General features: G+C 42.8%; 1 protein-coding gene across 2 annotated transcripts in view; it reads left to right on the forward strand.

The window, feature by feature from the left end:
* The window catches only part of igdcc4 (immunoglobulin superfamily, DCC subclass, member 4), a 55570-nt gene that overhangs the window by 21399 nt on the left and 20244 nt on the right, over positions 1 to 13927 (forward strand). The window contains exons 3-4 of one of the 2 annotated variants that reach the window (XM_055045126.1): positions 10660 to 10801; positions 13263 to 13402. In XM_055045126.1, coding sequence (XP_054901101.1) covers positions 10660 to 10801; positions 13263 to 13402 — 282 coding nt within the window. The remainder of the gene's footprint in view (positions 1 to 10659; positions 10802 to 13262; positions 13403 to 13927) is intronic. The other variant, XM_055045128.1, reaches the window with a different exon arrangement.

Genomic DNA, 13927 nt, shown 5'->3' on the forward strand with positions numbered 1-13927 from the left:
AAATAATCAGAATTGGTTGAGCTAAATGAAAAGTAAGTACTTTATACTACAAACGTCAGGGTGAAAATAGCAATATAAGTTATGTTATAATTACGTATTATTTTTCTACGAGGGACATAGATCCTCTCCTGACTGCACGTCACTGCATAATATATATATATATGCTTGCTAATTTTGGGGGTAATGGAGTTGAGCTTTGAGTGACGGTGGCAAAGTGGCTCATCGTTGGTCACAATTAATTCTTCACACACTTCACATCAGTAAAATCTGAGGTCCACTTGAGAGAAACTGTTCAATTTGAGAGAGATTTTCAGGAAAGAAACTATTGTAAATACAGCAAAACTTGCTTGACAGATTTTGACAACTGGTTCAACGTGTTTGTTTGCAGTGGTGACTAAATGAGGACTTTTACTGTCATGTGAGCCTCAAATCTGGCACATTATATATAATGTGTTTAAGCCAGTGGCCCCTATGGATTACATTGAAATCCCCCCCAAAAAAAGAAGAAAAAAAAATGAACTGGCTCACACACCGTTCGGCCAGACATAAACCTAAAACACATATTTTGTTTTCAAACTCCACTGAAGTTTATTTCACACTTCAGGTTGCAACAAAACAAACTACAAACCATCTTTACAGTGAAACATTTTTGTGTAACTATATATATTTTTTTCATTCATCCATACCACTTTCTGCACTCCCTGTCCCTCCTAAGGGGAGCACCCCACACTTTGAGAACCACTGCATCAGGCGGTTCTAATTATGATCTTAGACTGTAAGTTAGAAGTACAAGCATCTGGCATTTTGGTATGATTAACAGTTGCATTGCAGCTGTTTAGAGGGGAACATTATGGAAGTTCTTGCCCACAATGAGTCAGATTGGAAACAATTTTGTTACCATCAACTTGTAGAAAACAGACAAAGTGGGAGAATCCCGTCCGTTTAAGTGGAAAATTCACACAGCCTCTAGTTCCAGCTTCACCAGTCGTTTTGTGAAGGTTTATGCAGCACAAGTAGCGTGTATTCATTAGTAGCTCGACACGGTGCTTCTTCTCTATGCAACTTAGTTTGTGTCACAGTCTTGCTGAAGTTTTTGATTGAGTGTTTCAGTTTTGAAAGGATTCTGGCTGGATGACTGGCCTTTTGATCTGTGCATCTGCAGTCGGACTCTCGTTCTCCCCGGCGTGTTGAGAGAAAAAGTCGTTTTTTTTGTGCTTTCTTCTCTTTGAAGGGGCGAACCGTGTTTCTCGACCCCGCAGGTTCACACAAAGCCGCGTCATTTTTCAATTAGCCGGAAGATCGTGATATGAAGCAGCAGGGGATAGGTAGAAGTTTTTGTCTGACCTACGGACTGACTTTCCCTCAAACTCCCGAGTTCTGCTCTTTATTCAGTCATTAGCTTTGTGTAAGATGAGACACCATTCACTGTGGATCTCCTGTCTTTTGTCAGCTGCTGCATGCTTATTTATGAGGATCTTTTCTTTGGGGAACAATAAGGACTAAAGTACTAATAGGGAGGGGGCGGGGGAGATGTTAGATTAAATGCTGCGAAGGGTGGGGAAAAAAAGCAAAGGAGAATTTGGAGAGTTACAGCCTCTAGCATAATGAAAGGGCTTTGCAAAAGGATCCACACCCACTTGTAGTTACACTACACTTTCAATCTTCAATGTACTTTATCAGTTATTTATGCTTAACCCTTCTGCCCCCCAAAAAGGCAGCAGAGATTTATATGCTAAAAAAGAAGAAAATATTCCCCCAAACAGGATGAGTACATGTGAATGTTACGGTCACTGACCTCTAGGGGCTCTCTTCATGAGAGAGTCCTCTCTCTCTGTGTTTCAGATGCACAGGTGAAATGTGTTGGACATCAGCCACTCCATAAAGAGCTTCATACAACCAGTGTTGGATCCCTTCTTGTTTGGGCCTTGACCTGATCTGACACTTTACTGGTGACTGAGTGATTTTGGCTGTGAGCCTTTGAAGTGTGTTAACCAAAACCTGTTGTTTTGTTTTTTTTTTCACAGTGGAAGCTGGTAGGGGTTCTCTGCCATTTGTGTTCAATCATTTTTTTCCTGTTTTGATGGCTAGTCAGGGAGTTCAGGTTTTGTACTTTCTTTTTCCTATTTACCATTAGAAAGTTCTTTTTAATTTTAATTTCTTAGCAGCTTTTGTTTGTTATTCTGGCCTTGGAGACCCTGAAGATAAACACTTCCCTGTGTTCTGTTCTTTGTTTTAGTTGATTTACCTGCACTGTAAATAAATGATCCACATTTTGCTACAGACAACTTTTTGTTTTTTTGTGTTACAACCAGCGCCAGATTTTACCCTTATTGGTCTTGGGGGGGGGTTGTAACATAAGTGGGGGCTCGTCCGGGATTATTTTGTTTGTGTATGGCGCAATTTAGTTTGAAGGAGTTTTTAGATACTCCAACTGTACAACAGTTTGATGTCTGTAGAAAGGATGATTTGTATGAAATTGCTTTGTATTTTGGTCTCCATGTCCCTAAGTCTTTGCTCAAACGTGAACTGAAGTCTCTTGTCTTTAGTGTCTTGGTTGAAAAAGGTGTGCTCTCAGGAGAAATGGAGAAAGAGGACACCACCTGTTCTGAATCTGCTGATAAGCCTGAGAAGGTAGAGAAGACACCACCTGTTATCAAGCCGGATGGGAAAAAACCACCAGCCTCTCTCCCACGGTTTGAGCCCTTCTCTATTGAATCAAGTCCGACTGTTGAGTCACGTCTGAAGGTACGTCTAGTTCGTCTAGAGCTAGCTCTGCTTTGATGGAGGACAAGCTGCCAGCAGATGACCTTGTAGAACCAGCACCCCTCAAGGAGGACTTCACCCAAAAGTCTGAGGTTTTTATCCCGCAATCAATGTCGCGTGAGAGTTTGAGCCAAGCTCAGAAAAGTGATGAAACTCTCATTAAATGCTTTGAAAGTGTGAGTGATTCAGTAAATAATAAGGCCCATAAATTTTATGTTGAGAATGAATTACTCATGAGGAAATGGATCTCAAGGCCTGCCTTGCAACAGAAAGGTGTTGGAGAGGATTGGGGAATAGTATATCAAATTGTTATTCCTCAAGGTTATCGTGAACAAATACTGCAGATGGCACATGACCACTCATGGTCAGGTCATTTGGGAATCACTAAAACCCATGACCGTATTCTGCAGCATTTTTTCTGGCCAGGCCTGAAAAAGGATGTTGCCAGGTTCTGTAGGACATGTAAAGTTTGCCAAATAGTGGGTAAACCTAATCAGAGGGTACCACCTGTTCCTCTTAAACCCATTCCTGCAGTTGGTGAGCCTTTTGAGCGTGTCCTAGTGGACTGTGTAGGTCCTCTGCCCAGAACAAAAGCTGGTAATCAATTTCTCTTGACTGTCATGTGTGTTGCCACTCGTTTCCCTGAAGCCATTCCACTGCGGAAGATTACAGCGCCCACCATAACGAAAGCTCTTCTGAAGTTTTTTGCAACTTTTGGTCTGCCTAGAATCATACAAACTGATCAAGGTAGCAATTTTCAATCCAAAATCTTCAAGCAGACACTACAGTCTTTTGGCATTAAACATGTTCCCTCAAGTCCGTACCATCCCCAGTCACAAGGTGCTCTAGAAAGGTGGCATCAAACTATCAAGGCCATGATGAGAAAATATTGCCATGAAACAGACAAAAGCTGGGATGAAGGCCTTCCTTTTCTGCTGTTTGCAGCCCGAGAAGCTAAACAGGAGTCTCTTGGTTTTAGCCCTGCTGAACTTGTATTTGGGCATGGTGTAAGGGGACCACTGAAGGTTCTGAAGGAGCAACTCCTGTCAGCTGAGACGCAGCCACAATCTAATGTCCTTGAGTTTGTCACACAGTGTCGGGAGCGTCTATACCATGCTTGTTCGATAGCAAGAGAGTCTTTATCAGCTGCCCAAGGGAAAATGAAACATCTATATGACAAAAAGACTGTAAAGCGGTCATTTGAGCCAGGTGATAAAGTGCTCATGTTGGTGCCCACACCTGGCCCATCACTTTCAGCCCAATTTGCAGGCCCATATGTGGTAAAAAGCAAAGTCAATGACACTGACTACATTGTCCATACTCCTGATAGGAGGCGCAAAATGCGTCTGTGTCATATAAATATGTTGAAGTTGTTTCACTCCAGAGAAGAAGACAAGGACACTGGTCGTGAGGACTCTCCGCAACCTGCATCAATCTCTCTGGTGTCTGGACATACTCCCCATGATGGTTTGAAGAAGAATGATGAGGGCCAATGTGGTAGGTTTTCGAACTCTGTCATTTTGGATTCCTTGGATGCATATTTGTCCTATCTTCCCCAGGGTGAGAAGGAGGATGTGGAAGGACTGATCAAGCTGCACCCTATGCTTTTCGGCGATGTGCCCTCTAGGACCTCAGTACTGGAGCATGATATTGATGTGGGTAATACCCCACCCATTAAACAACATGCGTACCGTTGTCCCCCAGTCAAGAGGAAATGATGAAGAAAGAGGTTCAGTACTTACTGGAAAATGGGTTGGCTGTACAGAGTCATAGCTCCTGGAGCTCTCCATGTCTTCTGACACCAAAGTCAGATGGTTCTCAACGTTTCTGTACAGACTTTCGAAGAGTAAATGCAGTTACAGTCCCAGATTCACATCCATTGCCCCGTATGGAAGACTGCATAGACAGTATTGGTGCAGCCATCTATATAACAAAATTAGATCTGCTGAAAGGGTACTGGCAAGTTCCTCTGACTGCCAGAGCTTCTGACATTTCAGCTTTCGTCACACCAGACCATTTTTTGCAATATACCGTGATGGCATTTGGAATGCGAAATGCACCAGCTACCTTTCAGCGACTGATGAACGTTGTATTGGGAGACATTAAGAACTGTAATGTCTACTTGGACGACATTGTAATCTATTCATCAACCTGGACTGATCACATTAACACTCTGAAAACTGTGTTTGCTCGTCTAGCTCAAGCCTCCCTCACCTTAAATCTGGCAAAGTGTGAGTTTGCCAAAGCGGTGGTGACGTACCTTGGAAAGGAAGTGGGCCATGGCCAGGTACGTCCGGTGAATGCAAAGGTGGAGGCTATCCTAAACTACCCTGTGCCCACCACAAGACGTGAGCTACGCCGTTTCTTAGGATTGGTTGGCTATTATAGGTGTTTCTGCAGGAACTTCTCAGTGGTGGTGGCTCCTCTGACAAATTTGTGTAGTCCAAAGATGCCATTCAAATGGACTACTGCATGTCAACATGCATTTGACTGTGCAAAGTCCTTTCTATGCAGTGCTCCTGTATTGGCAGCTCCAGATTTCAGCAAGACCTTCAAGCTGGAGGTAGATGCAAGTGCCACTGGGGCTGGGGCAGTGTTGCTCCAAGACGGGACAGATGACATCAGTCACCCAGTTTCCTACTACTCAGCTAAGTTCAAGCCTCATCAATTAAACTATTCCACAATTGAGAAGGAAACATTAGCCATGCTATTGGCTTTGCAGCATTTTGAAGTTTATGTGGGTTCAACAAGTCCTGTGATAGTCTATACGGACCATAATCCACTGGTTTTCCTGAACCGCATGTATAACCACAACCAGCGGTTAATGCGTTGGGCTTTATTGGCCCAAGAATACAACCTAGACATTAGGCATAAGAAAGGGGTGGACAATGTGATAGCTGATGTACTATCCAGGATATAATGTTGTTTATCTCACTGTGGTATTGTCAGTTGAAGAAATGTTTTATGTAGGATTTTATGGGGGAGGGTGTTACGGTCACTGACCTCTAGGGGCTCTCTTCATGAGAGAGTCCTCTCTCTCTGTGTTTCAGATGCACAGGTGAAATGTGTTGGAGCTCATCAGCCACTCCATAAAGAGCTTCATACAACCAGTGTTGGATCCCTTCTTGTTTGGGCCTTGACCTGATCTGACACTTTACTGGTGACTGAGTGATTTTGGCTGTGAGCCTTTGAAGTGTGTTAACCAAAACCTGTTGTTTTGTTTTTTTTTTCACAGTGGAAGCTGGTAGGGGTTCTCTGCCATTTGTGTTCAACCATTTTTCTCCTGTTTTGATGGCTAGCCAGGGAGTTCAGGTTTTGTACTTTCTTTTTCCTATTTACCATTAGAAAGTTCTTTTTAATTTCTTAGCTAGACAGGGGGGGGGGTGTTTTGTTTGTTATTTTGGCCTTGGAGACCCTGAAGATAAATACTTCCCTGTGTTCTGTTCTTTGTTTTAGTTGACTTACCTGCACTGTAAATAATGATCCACATTTTGCTACAGACAACTGTTTGTTTTTTTGTGTTACAACCAGCGCCAGATTTTACCCTTATTGGTCTTGGGGGGGGTTGTAACAGTGAATGATGCACACTATTCAATTTATTTATTTTATTTTTTTTTTGCAGTGATATATTTTCTTTAGCACCAGCTTTAGCATTGTGGAGGCAGATTTTTTATTTGCCAGTTCCTTAACTGCTTCGTCAGATGGTTGGGGAGGGGGGGGTGAGGAGTGTGTGTAAAGAGTAATTTTCAAGTTTTGCCAAAAATTCTCAATGGGATTTAGGTGTAGACTTTGACTGGTCCAGTGTAATTGTGAAGTTGCTCAGATATTAAATATTCCATAGTGACTTCCGAACTGTATGTTGAGAGTAATCCTACTGGAAGATGAATTTCCACCCAAATCTCAAGTCTTGTAGAGTCCAATACTATTCACTTGAGTAGTTCAAGTGGATTTTTGTTGTAGGGGAATCAGGTTTTAAGGGACAGAATGCAAATCCATACAAATAATATCATGTTTTCCTCTAAATAAATAAAAGCATCACATTTCACTTTCACTTCGAAGATACACACAAAATGTTTGGTAGCGCATATTGCATAAAACCACAGAACAATACATTGACTTGTGGATTTTTACTGCGACAACATGCGTATTTTAAGGAGGATGAATGCAGGGTCGGCGCATCTTTCAGTCTGCGCGCGAACGGTTCTCTGCAAAAACCTTTTGAAGAGATGTGAGGGAGTTCGGAGCTGGTCCGCCTGGTCGTCGGATACCGAGCGGACCTCCTCATCCCCCCTCACCACCCCACCCGGGTGTCTTCGCTCGCAGGAATGAGAGTGATGAGAGAATGTAGCAGAGATCACATCTGTGATAACACATTAGGAGAGCCACCTGCTCTGGTTTCGCAGTCGCCGTGCAAGTATGAATCATGTGCTTGTCCCTGAAAGGCACAGAGACGGACAAGGACTTTTTCTCTTTTTTTCTTTTTTAAATCGTTTCAGATCGTGGTGGATTTTTTTCTTCTTCTTCTTTAGTGTGTAGACAAAGACAGCAGAAGGGAAATAAACACAAACGAGGCCAGATACAGTATGTTTGTTGAACATGAAGTAATTAAGTTTCCTACAGTAATTATGATTCAGTTATGTGAAATTCCAATATATTTAATGATGTCCTTCTACAAGCCAATACGGCCTTTTTTAAAAATCTTTTTCCCAGAACTTACACCTGCGTGGTACCGGAAAGGAGACATTTTTTTGTTTGTTTGTTTTTAATACTCCTTTTGGCAGCATTGAAGGGTTTTCCTTCCTTCCTGTCTGAACTGACGGAGTTGCACATGCTCCTTGGTGGCTTTTACAAATAGCCCCGTCCCGGCTGGAGGTATGCTTGATGAGCTTTCACAATCTCAGCCCTAGAGCCGGGTAGCAAAGAGGTCACGGGTGGAATTATCTGCTTGCACAAGGGGAGGGGAAAAACGCTGCAATCTGATAGCCGAGGGGCCGAAGAGTGGGGCACAGAGACAGGGACAGACAAAGACAGAGGGGGAGAGCAGAGGGGGAAGTCAAGACACACAAGAAAAAGAAAAGGGGCCAAACTAAATTTGGTGCCCCTTTTTTTTATTATTATTATTATTTTCATAAGCTTTGCAACTTCAGAACTCCTGAATGTCCATCCTGATCTCTCACTGTGTTTTGGAATGTTGTCTTTATTGTGAGAATGTCAATGAAAACTTGCCTTGCCTCAGATTTTAACCACTTGGGTGATCATTGGGGTATCGGATGGATCTGCTGTGGAACTTCATCTCAAATTCTGAGATCCTTAAAAAAAAAAGATGAGCACAGTTATACTTTGACAGAATCAGAGGTGGAAGGCCGACTGATCACCATTGTCCCATCGCCATATGGGCAAAGGGCCCTCTATGAACAACCCCCTCTCCTCTCTCTCTGTTTTCATTGACATTTGCTGCTGTGCACCCTTGCTTATCTGCTGTCATTCACCCTCGTGTGCACACACACCGTTAGAGAAGAGATACACAAAGTTAATCCACCAATGCAAACACAAGGAGTGTGTCCGCAGGCACCGACGCGGCCTAAACGCTGTGAGGTAAAGAGCAGCTTGGCCCAAAAGCCCCACAACTCACAAGCTCGCCTGCGCTCGGACAGTCTGGCATCGCATCAGGCGCCGATGAGGAACTCTGGGATTTAGGTTGTGGTGCGGAGCGATGTGTCAGGAAGCGCCAGGGGTTAATCATCAACACCTCCGCTGAAGCTCGCGGCTCCGGATCTTTCCGAAACGAATCGGACCCCTTCTGCTACTGTTACCACACGTCCTTCAGTCTTTGTGTACACACCGGGAAACTTTGGTCTCTCAGTGCCGTAACGGACAGACGGTCGGGGTGTCGCCAGCGCCAGCAGTTGTGGTCGGCGGCGAGATTCTCGTGCTGACAAACCTTGAGTGACAGCACCTCAGATTCACTGCATTAGTTTTGGGACAAAACATGTTCTTAAAACAGAAAAGGCAACAATGATTCATACAGCTGCAAAAACAAATACAAACTGCTTCGCATTCTCATCTAGAACATGTATTTGTTGTTTTGATGCGATGGTTTGAAGAAATGTTTCCCACTTTCCCAATTTTCTGGGATTTATTTATTTATTTTTTTGCACATTTCGCCGCGCATCACAAACTACTTTTTGATGAAATACAACACAAGTCAACTCAAAATGCAGTTTTTATAATAACAGTCAAGCGTTTGTGATGTCTTGCAGTGGGTCTTTTCCAGCTGCACAGGAGCGTTGGACTTTTTAAGGTCATGCCACAGCATCTCAATAGGATTCAGGTCAGGACTTTGACTAGGCCACCCCAAAGTCTTCATCTTGTTTTTCCTCAGCCATCAAGCGGTGGAAAGGCCGCTGCGTTTTAGCTGGGCGTTCAGGTCCTGCAGCAGCAAAACCGTCCCAGACCATCACACCATGTTTTACTGTTGGTATGCCATTCTCTGTGTGAAACGGGTGCTACTTTTATGCCAGATGCAGCAGGACACACCTCTTCTAAAGAGTTTAGCTTTGTCCCGCAGATTGTTTCCTCATAAGTCTTGGGGATCAGCAAGATGTGCTCTGGAAAAACTGAGACAAGCCTTAATGTTCCTTTTGCTCAGCAGTGGTTTATGTCTTGGAACGCAGGCAATTTCCTCGAGATGGAGGCATGACCTCTGACCCTAACTGAGGCGAATGAGGCCTGCCGTTCTTTGGATGCTTGTGACCTGTTGGACGAGTCCTTGCTCTGCTGTTGGCGTCATTCTGCTCAGTCGGCCCAAGTTAACTGATAGATGATAGAAAAAATAGAAGCAAAGAAAAACACATTGATGTTCTTTTTTTTTTTTTATTATTCTGACAGACTGATATAGCAACACTCATCAGGAATATCACTGTCCTCTTCACAAGTTGTTACCATAGCAGCAGCACCTTAAAGTATTGTATGTGTAAAGTTTATATCTACAATGTTCAAAGTAGAGTGTAAAATATTAGAGGCCACTAGGGTTAATGCCAAAGGTCACTATGATACTAAATTGCTCCATCTGAATGTTGTCCTAAGTGTTTGAAAGATGTCCTCTGTGAGACACTGAAACATCTGCCAGCAGGCGGATAGCTCGAAAGTCTTCGCTAACACTGTATGCGTAGTTCCGCTGAGCACTTTTGACATCAAGTCAGACAAATATGTTCTACATTAGTTATGCAGATCTGTTCACACGGAGAATCTGTCACTGAAATTGATGGAATGTTTTGAGAATGCGTCTCTCATCTGGAGGCCTCCATGTTTGCTCTCACAGTCCGTAGTAGGGTGAGTTTAACTAGAAGCTTTATTATCGGTGCCAGTCTTGTTTGGGGTTTTCAGAACTATGCTGGCTTGTACTCTTTTTTTTTTCTGTTTTTTTCAAAGCCCTTGGTCTCCCACCTCTGTCTTCTTTATGTGTTTTCTCTCTTTTGATCCACCCGCGTACCTTTTCATTGCAGTCAGGACTAAAGCTGAAGTGGTGAGGGACACTTGGAGCTGTTTTGTTCGTTCTTCTCACCCCCACCAACATGTAGGGGGGTGGGGTCAGAGGTCATAGGTTCACTGGCTTTACTCAGTGCTGCCATCTGGTGCTTCACATTACTCCTCGGTCACACATATTCTTTCGTTTCAATTGAGATTGAACTTTTAAAGGTGTCTGCACAGACAAGTAAGTTATAACTTGTGTCATAGAAATTGCAAAATGGTTTGAAGAGATACTAGACTGTTTGAAACCATGTTGCAGTTTTAACCCAACTAACAACATGGCAGTGAATTGGCCAATTGTCAATCCTATATTGGTGTTTGGCCTCATTCAATGGGTTATACATTGTTGCTGTTTTTCCTGTGTAGGTCTGTCCAGCTTCTATGAGGAGCCGTCACCACAAACGGTGACCGCTGGGGGTTCTGCTCGGTTCGAGTGCCAGATTGAAGGAATACCCACACCTGTCATAACATGGCAAAAAGACAAAGTGACTGTCACTGACGAGACAAGGTAAGTTGTGCGTTAGACGGAAGTGCATTTAATATTCTCACGCAGATGTTGCTGGTGAAAGGAGATATGCAGACTGCCTTACAAAAAATATTTTGCATCATTACTGTCACGCATTTTATTCGGATTTTACGTGACAGACCAGCACAGAGTAGCACGTACTTTTGAAGCGCAAAGGACGAGAGTCCAGGTTTTTATAAATCGATAGGGGAAAGAAAATCAGAAAAAGTGTGGTGGACCATTTCACTCTGACACTGCCAGAGGACAGAGGACAGAGGACAGCCAAAGGTATAACGAAATTTTTTGGCTTCATATCATTGACTAGCCCAGTGAAAGTCCAGACCTGGATCCACTTGAGAATTCATGGCAAAACATTAAAACTGCTCTACAGACAGAGGAAGAGCTTTTTTTTTTTTTTGCAATTAAGAATCGATGTGTGCAACTGCAGGAAACAAACCACAACAACAACCTGCAACCAAAGGTTCCACAAAATTGACTGAAATGCAGGATACACTCTTTTTTTGTGAATTCAGATTTTTAATTTTTTCAAAAATAAAACGCAGTAAAATATGTTTTATATGTTTCCTTTTGCTCATATTGTATCCCAGTAATAAAATGACAAACATCAGCAAGCATATTTTAAAGAGTATGATAACGATCGCAGCATCTATTGCGGATCTGCATTTGCTGAGGGATCGACTTTAGTGAAACAAGACAATGTAACCCTGCAACATTTATACGTTTGTGCACATCTTTGCTGGCAGTGATGTGACCTCAGGAGACAAACACTCATCTTCGACGCTTGGCAAGTGTCTGCTCCTATTGAACAGTCGTGTTTCTTTCCATCACTACAGCTCAATGTTGGGGTGGTGTAGCCGTGGCATTGTTTACAACCCTTTAAGAGCCGAGTGGAGGTGTTGTTTTCTTTCTCTTGGTCAAAAACTGGACCGGCATAAATGGGGACATCTGAGAGCAAGGCTTGTTTTAAAAGCGACATGATTAAGAGGCTCTCTGAAGTGGAAACATAACATATTTGTAATAGTCTTCTGTGTGCTAAGAGAATATATAAAAATATAATTTTTATAAAAAAATCCAAATATGTGACTCTTGAAAAGATCTCCTTTGCCAATGCTCTCAAAAATAATCTCATTTATGGCTTAGCGAAGTAGACATTTTGCTGAGGCCCTGGGGTCAGTGAATTTCTTTTCAGTCTTATTACGCAGATCGAACTGTTAATGTCGGCGATATCGCGGCATGACCTCCAGACAGGTTGCTGCTTAAAAGGTCTTATTGATGTAATGTGGTTCTCCCACCCCAGGCAGTATTAAAGGGTCTCTCGCAGAAATCGGTCAAAGGATGGCTGATGAAACAGAGGCTTTTTTTCTCTTTTTGTTACCTCTTGCTTTTAGGTGATTTTCTTTTTTTTCTCGCTTAGACCCTCTGCCATCTCTTAGGTATTATCTCCTTGTCCTCAATTGCTGTTAACCTTCCCCCTCTCCTTTGCTCACCATGTTCATCTTTTCTTGTCATTTGCTTGTCCTATTCACAGCCTCTCCTTAGTCACTCTCTGTTGTAAACTTTTCTCACGTCCCTCTCTGCGTCCATTAAGCCACTCACGGTTTGGTTATGTCCGCTGTCTTGCAGCATGAATCGTCTCGGACTTGATTTATTAATTTTTTTTCATTTTCAGAGGCGACGTTCGTGTGTGCGTGTGTGTGTGCGCCACCAGAATTTTTCCATAGGATTCAAATCTTGTATTTGAACACAGAACTTCTGTTAATTACTTTGTGAGTTATTCTCTTAACTGTAAGCAGGTGATGCAAATAGCACCTACCTTTTGATAATTGCGGTTGGGATTTATTTAAGTGGATGCTTCCTCCAGGAACCTGATGAGGTAGAAGCAGAAGAAATGGGCGAGCATGAGGCTTTGACTTGCTCAGATCGTCTCTGTGGGCTGTTTCTGTTCCGCTTTGGTCAGAATCCATCAGAACTAGTTGGACTCCAAGGCACACAGTTGCATCCAAGTAGCAAGGTTGGTTCGTGTGGTCTGATCCAACAGCCAGCTGTAGCTCAAATTGCTTATCGACACAATAAGGTGCCAAAAAGCGGGGGGAAATGATTTCATTTGAAGTACAACAAGTTGGAGGTCTTCAATCATTCTTTGTTTTCCCCCTGATAAACAAAGGTGAGTCCTATAGGACTTCATGTCCATGTGTCAATGTGTTAGGGTTGTTTCAGCAGAAAAGGGAGACCAACACAAAGCTAGTTTGTTTTTAGTGCATAGCTAGTAACTAAAGTCCTGTCAGGTCAAATCTCTATTTCATTAATAAAATAATTTGGAAAACTACAAAACAGTAGAGTTCATCAGCCTGCTGCTTCATGGATCAGTGTACAAAGTCATTTATTGTATTCTCTGTCTTATGCTTTCTGTATTTTTTTACTTGTTTTGCTTTTCCCTTTGGAGCAACAGGTTCATTTCTCTTCCTAATGGGGTGCTGCAGATTCTGAAGGTGACTAAAGAAGATGAGGGCCTCTATCGCTGCGTGGCATCCAATTCTGAAAGGAAGAATATCAGCAGCGAAGCTAGACTCACTGTCACGACAGGTGAGGTCTGCTGCTCTGCTTTACAGTGTTTCAATAGGGAACCTGGCTCATGCGAAGGTTTATGTTTTTTAAGTGTCCTTGGGCTTGGGGTAAAATCCAGGTAGGTGAACAGAGCGAAAGGAGATACTGTGAGAAACATGGCTTGTTAAAATTTGCCACGTTGAAATGTTGCATTTAGGAGAGCTGGGGCAGCTTGACCAAGTGGGACAATCAGGCACCGCCGGAGAGTCCTGCTGCTCATTTTAGGCTGCAGCTAAATAAGACGACCGGAATGAAGTAAGCCTTTGACACAGCAGCAATCAAAAGCGCAGCAAAAGAGGCGACAGGATCAAGGAAAGAGAGAAAAAAGAAGAAAAAAGAAAATCATACTAAGAATACTAAATTATCACTCAGCACTTGATGGAAAATATCTGCCTATTGTATATTGTATCTAACCTTATGCGAGAGTTACGTTCTGACAGATTATATCAATTATTGATCAATAAAACTGCTGAAACGCCAAAAACGCAATGATTGCGTCTCCAT

This window comes from Poeciliopsis prolifica, unplaced genomic scaffold (assembly GCF_027474105.1).
Source record: "Poeciliopsis prolifica strain line A6 unplaced genomic scaffold, Auburn_PproV2 SCAFFOLD021, whole genome shotgun sequence".
Taxonomy (NCBI): domain Eukaryota; kingdom Metazoa; phylum Chordata; class Actinopteri; order Cyprinodontiformes; family Poeciliidae; genus Poeciliopsis; species Poeciliopsis prolifica.